At 36.5% G+C, this 5,867-nt stretch overlaps 1 protein-coding gene across 1 annotated transcript; it reads left to right on the top strand.

The window, feature by feature from the left end:
* The first annotated feature begins 20 nt into the window (after positions 1-20).
* On the top strand, positions 21-2,000 carry LOC118746148. Its single transcript, XM_036479933.1, has 2 exons — positions 21-1,339; positions 1,373-2,000. The coding sequence occupies exons 1-2, from the start codon at positions 1,042-1,044 to the stop codon at positions 1,975-1,977; spliced, it is 903 nt and encodes a 300-aa protein (XP_036335826.1). The 5' UTR covers positions 21-1,041; the 3' UTR covers positions 1,978-2,000.
* Positions 2,001-5,867: the final 3,867 nt, after the last annotated feature.

Here is a 5,867-nt window from a genome sequence, read left to right as displayed (position 1 = left end):
GTTAAACTTAAAAAAACGAAAATTAAATATTTTTTAATATACCTAAAATTGGCGACCCTGCCAGGAGAAATTTTTAACAAAGATAAAATTTAGAAACGTGAAAATCGCTTTCGAGGACATTTGTCGAAATTGAATTCGACAACGGCTACAATAACAAAAGCAACCACAAATTATTACAACTCTTACGAACGCGATACGGCGCGTCCAACAACATTTTTGAAAACAATAACGACGACGAATAGACGCGGCGATTTTATTGTATTGCATTAAGATTGCAAAGAATTTTTGCATTGCATCTAATTAGCGAATACAAATGAAAACGTCGCTTGTGAACGCGTCCGATTTCGACTACTCCAGTCGCCCCGTGTACGAGGGCGAATAACGGCGCACACTTCAGCAATACGAGCAGTCTCAGCTGCAACAGCAGCATCAGGAGCGATTGCAAGCAGAGCAAGACGACGGGCAACAGCTCCATCAGCAGCAACAGCAACAGCAAGAAGAACAGGAACGAGAACGAGAGCAGCAACAACGCAAACATCAATCGCCATTTGTGCAGCAACATCATTATCAACAACAATATTTGCGTCAGCATCGTTACCACGACGACAATCAGTCACAACAGAGGCAACAAAAGCAACATAAGCAGACATCACGACAACAACGCCAACAGGAAAGTTCTGCCGTTGCCACATCGACAATTGTCTATTATCATCCATCCTCATCGCGTTTAAAGCACTCGCCAAGTAGTTTTGCTGACGCTGAACAACAACAACAAGTACAAAATATCAACAAATGTCACAGAAACAGCAGTCGCAATTATAGTCGGCCGTATAGAAGCAGCAACAGCCACCAACATCCGTAACCTTAACAACAACCACAAAACATCCAGTCTTTAAACCGTCACCAATCAAAACATCTAAATAGATAAGTTTATGTTAGCGTAGTTTAGTTGTGTTAAATTTTACACTTAGACAATTTTATTTTATTTTATTTTTTTTAAATACAAAGAACAGTTTATTTTTTTGTAAACCTTCTTCCAATATGTTGCGTTCTCCTCAAGAAAAAGGTGCTGGGGATAGACTTGGTAGGTCTCTGATTGATATTGAAGATCCCTGTGAGGTGTCACAAGATAATATACGTAATCCGTATGACAGGTCTGAAATTTGTGCTACTTCGGTAAAATTACCACAATTTTGGTCTAACTGCCCTGAAGCATGGTTCGTGCATGCCGAGATGCAATTTGCTACAAAGGGAATTAGTAGGGATTCGACCAAGTACGAGTTCGTTATAACTGCCTTGCCTCAAGAAGTTATTGCGAATGTACTTGATGTTATACAAAATCCACCTCAGACTGAGACTTATGAAAATTTAAAAAAAGTTCTCATTGACCGACATTCTTTAAGCGAGCAGAGAAGACTTGATAAAATTTTGTCAGATACTGAGATAGGGGATCGCAGACCTTCCGAGTATTATAGGACCCTTGGTCAGTTAGCGGGTAGCACTATAGACCCGATTTTCTTAAAAAATATTTGGTTGCGGAAACTACCTAAAAGTTTGTATGTTGCATTAACCAGCGCTAATTTAAATAATATTAATGATCTTTTGCAACTCGCAGATAAAATTTGGGAAATTACCAGTGGTAGTGAAATTTGTGCTGTTAAAAGTAAAGTACTTACTTCTTCAAATAATTTTGATGGCTTAGGGAAAATTGTGGAAGATTTAGCGAAGGTTACGACGAAAATGTGTGAAAGTTTTAATCGTTTGCAGTTGGACATTAATGAGATTAAAACGCAAATATATGATAGACCATCACGATCAAGAAGGAGGTATTTTAGTAATAATAAAAACTCCCAGTCACGTAGTAAGTCTCAATCTAAAAATTGGGTCTGTCGGTACCATTTCCGTTTTGGTAGTAAAGCACGTAAGTGTGAAGAACCGTGTGCCTTTAAAAGAAATAATTCTGACTCGACAAACTAGGACATGCTGTTGTTGCAGCGACTAACAATGGCAATTTGAAATTTTCAACACGTCGCTTATTTGTATTAGACAAGGAAAGTAAGCTTAAATTTTTAATAGACAGTGGTGCCGAAATTTCAGTTCTTCCTTCCTCCAAATTCAAAATTCACAAACGATCTTCCGACATTATTTTAACTGCTGCAAATGGCAGTATGATTTCGACCTATGGAAAGAAATTATTAAATGTTAATTTGGAACTTCGTCGGGAATTTCCGTTTGTATTTCTTATTGCTGACATTTCTAAACCCATCATAGGGGCAGATTTTTTAGGGAAGTATGGACTCTTAATAGATATAAAAAATAAGAGGTTAATAGATCCCTTAACTAACTTGTCTGTCGACGCAATATCTGCGTTTTGTAATATCTCTTTGCCAAAAATATTTTCGGTTGAAAACCAATATACAAAGCTTATAAAGAATTTTCCTTCATTAATTTCTGAACCAGATTATAACAAAAAAGTTGAGCATTCGACAGTTCATCATATCATAACAAATGGAGTATTACCATTCTGTAGCCCGAGACGCTTAGATCCAATCAAATACAAAATAGCAAAGGCTGAATTCGATTTTTTTACTGAAATCCGGGATATGTCGTCCATCTAAATCCCACGGAGCATCGCCACTGCACCTGGTACCTAAAAAAGACGCAACTGACTGGCGTCCTTGTGGCGACTACCGAAGAGTTAACTTGATCACGATACCCGACCGATATCCGTTACCACACATTCACGATTTACATATTGAATTTCAAAATAAGAAAATATTTTCAAAAATAGATTTAGTTAGGGCGTACCACCAGATAACAGTTGCAGAGGAAGATATCCATAAGACAGCTATAACCACACCATTTGGAATGTTCGAATTCGTCAGGATGCCTTTTGGCTTACGAAATTCAGCACAAACATTTCAAAGATTCATAAATGAGGTGTTACACGATTTAGATTTTACTTTTGTTTATCTGGACGATATATTGATAGCTAGCAAAGACGAAGCAGAACATTTAAAGCATTTAAATATGCTATTCCAGCGTTTAGATAAGTACGGTTTGAATATTAAGCCCTCTAAATGCATTTTCGGAGCAGAAAAGATCAGTTTCCTAGGGTATAACATATCATCCGAGGGTATACAACCATCAGAGGAAAAAGTCCGATCTATTCTTGATTTCGGTCAACCAATAACTATCAAACAAATGCAGAAGTTTGTAGGAATGGTGAACTTCTATCATAGGTATATACCAAAACTTGCCGCAATGCTTGACCCAATATATAGCATGATAACAAAAGCATCGAAGAGCAAAGATAAAGTGCTCCAATGGACTGATGAATCAGTATATGCATTTAAGCAAGTTAAAGAGAGTTTTGCTAGGAAAACACTGTTAACGCATTTCAACAGTAATGCAATTCTGTCTATTGCTGTAGATGCATCGAGTAGAGCTATTGGGGGTGTTCTACAACAGGAAGTTAAACATTCTAAGGAACCGCTTGCATTCTTTTCAAAGAAACTAAGCCCGTCTGAATGTAAATATAGTACTTTTGATAGAGAATTACTTGCTGTTTATTTAACTATTAAGCATTTCAGACATTGGTTAGAAGGTAGATCTTTTGCAGTATATACAGATCACAAGCCGCTTACATTTGCTATGAACTCAAAAGCTGAGAGAAGCCCAAGGCAAACCAGACAGTTAGAATTCATATCTCAATTTACTAGTGATATTAAATACATAAAAGGAGATTTAAATTGTGTTGCAGACGCATTATCGAGGATTCCTGAAGTTACAGCATTAGAAGCTACTGACCTGAACTTAAGAAGATTATTTGATGAACAAAACAAAGATGAAGAAATTAAATTATTAGTATATGATCAAAATTGTAGGCATAGACTAGAGTTAATAGCAATACCCTCTTTAAATATTCAAGTTTGGTGTGAAACGTCACTTAGTTCAACAAGGCCATATGTCCCGCAAATGTTACGAAAATTAGTTTTTGAGAAATTACATAATATAGCTCATGTAGGTGTTAAAGCAACACGTCGGTTGATCACAAGTAGATATTTTTGGCCAGGGATGAACAAAACTATAAATCAGTGGACAAAAGAATGTGTTAACTGTCAAAAATGTAAAACTTATAGACATACAAAATCTCAAGTTTCGAAAATACCAATTCCAAAAGGACGTTTTGAGCACATACATTTGGATATCGTTGGACCTCTTCCTTTATCACACGATTTTAAATTTATTTTAACTATTATCGATAGAAATTCCCGTTGGCCAGAAGCATATCCACTTCGAAATATTTCGGCGGAAAATGTTACAGAAACTTTCTTCCGCGAATTTGTTTCACGTTTTGGAGTTCCACTGACAATTACAACAGATCAGGGCACACAGTTTACTAACTAACTAGAACTAACAAAGCTTTTAGGAAGTCATAAGATTACAACCACTGCCTACCATCCGCAAGCTAACGGAATGGTCGAACGTTTTCACAGGCAACTAAAGGCATCAATTATGGCTAGTGGAACCGCAAGCAGATGGTATGAGGAGTTACCTATAGTATTGTTGGGTTTGCGATCATCCTACAAAGAAGACATTCACGCTACAGCAGCGGAGATGTTAAACGGCGAAAATTTAAGGCTTCCTTCGCAAATGGTAGTTCGGTCTGAAACAAAATTTGATTCATCTGATGTACTGAATAAATTAAAGCAAAATCTCAAAAATTATGAATCGAAAGTATGTCATCATAAAGATTCACTTGTTTATATTCCAAAAGATTTATATAATTGCAAACTTGTTTTAGTAAGAATTGATAGGAAAAGAACTGGTTTACAGGAACCATATGAAGGACCGTTCGAGGTTATAGAAAAGACACCGAAGTGGTTCAAAATTAATTATCACAACAAATTAGTAAATGTTTCTATAGACAGTTAAGCCTGCATTTCTAGATGGAAGTAAACTTAGTTCATCCAGCAAGACGAAGCGAGTTACTTTTAATTTGTTAGATATGAAAGTTTTTGGAAGAGGGGAGTAGTGTAGTGATACACATTACTTGTTAAACACTTGTTCTTAAAATACTTTGAATTATGAAAATATCTTGTTACATTTATTTATGTACGATCAATTTTGAGTTGAAAATTTTTATATTCATTCATTCAGTTTTCAATATTCAATAAAATAAAACCTGGAAAATTTGTTAAACTTAAAAAAACGAAAATTAAATATTTTTTAATATACCTAAATAGTCATCATGGGCGGAACAGAGACTGAACTATCTGAGCGTCTAAATGAAGTGCTATCTCGATTCGATAAATCAGGTTTACATCTTCGCCGGGATAAGTGCAAATTTGGAGTACACACCATACATTTTTTACGGTTCAAAATTGATGGTTTTGGGGTTAGGCCTTCACCAGAGAAAATGAAGGCCATTAATAATGCTCTGGTCCCCACAGATAAGAAACAGCTGCAGGCTTTTCTTGGACTGTTAAATTTTTACCACTACTTTCTGCCAAATAAGGCTACAATTGCAGAACCCCTGCATCGCCTCTTAGAGAAAAATAGGAATTTTGTCTGGAAAGCTGAGCACCAATGTTCTTTCAATAAATTAAAGCACCTAGTCACTTCTGATAGCGTACTCGTCAATTACGATGAAAACTACCACTGATACTCGTTTGCGATGCCTCACGGTATGGCATTGGGGCCGTACTAAGCCATAGAATGTCTGATGGGTCTGAAAGGCCTATAGCATTTTATTCAAGAACCTTGTCGAAATCCGAGAAAAACTATGCACAAATCGACCGCGAAGCTACCGCCATCGTAGCTGGCGTGAAAAATTTTCATGACTACTTATATGGTAGAAAATT

This window comes from Rhagoletis pomonella, unplaced genomic scaffold, assembly GCF_013731165.1.
Source record: "Rhagoletis pomonella isolate Grant_MI unplaced genomic scaffold, Rhpom_1.0 Rhpom_scaffold_00010, whole genome shotgun sequence".
Taxonomy (NCBI): Eukaryota; Metazoa; Arthropoda; class Insecta; order Diptera; family Tephritidae; genus Rhagoletis; species Rhagoletis pomonella.
This window is presented reverse-complemented; position numbering and strand designations above follow the sequence as displayed.

Excerpts from the sequence above, each read along its gene's own strand:
- LOC118746148 (XM_036479933.1), top strand. The coding sequence starts at position 1,042 with ATGTTGCGTTCTCCTCAAGAAAAAGGTGCTGGGGATAGACTTGGTAGG. Across the intron at positions 1,340-1,372 it reads TGTACTTGATGTTATACAAA|AAAAAGTTCTCATTGACCGA; the intron begins ATCCACCTCAGA and ends ATGAAAATTTAA.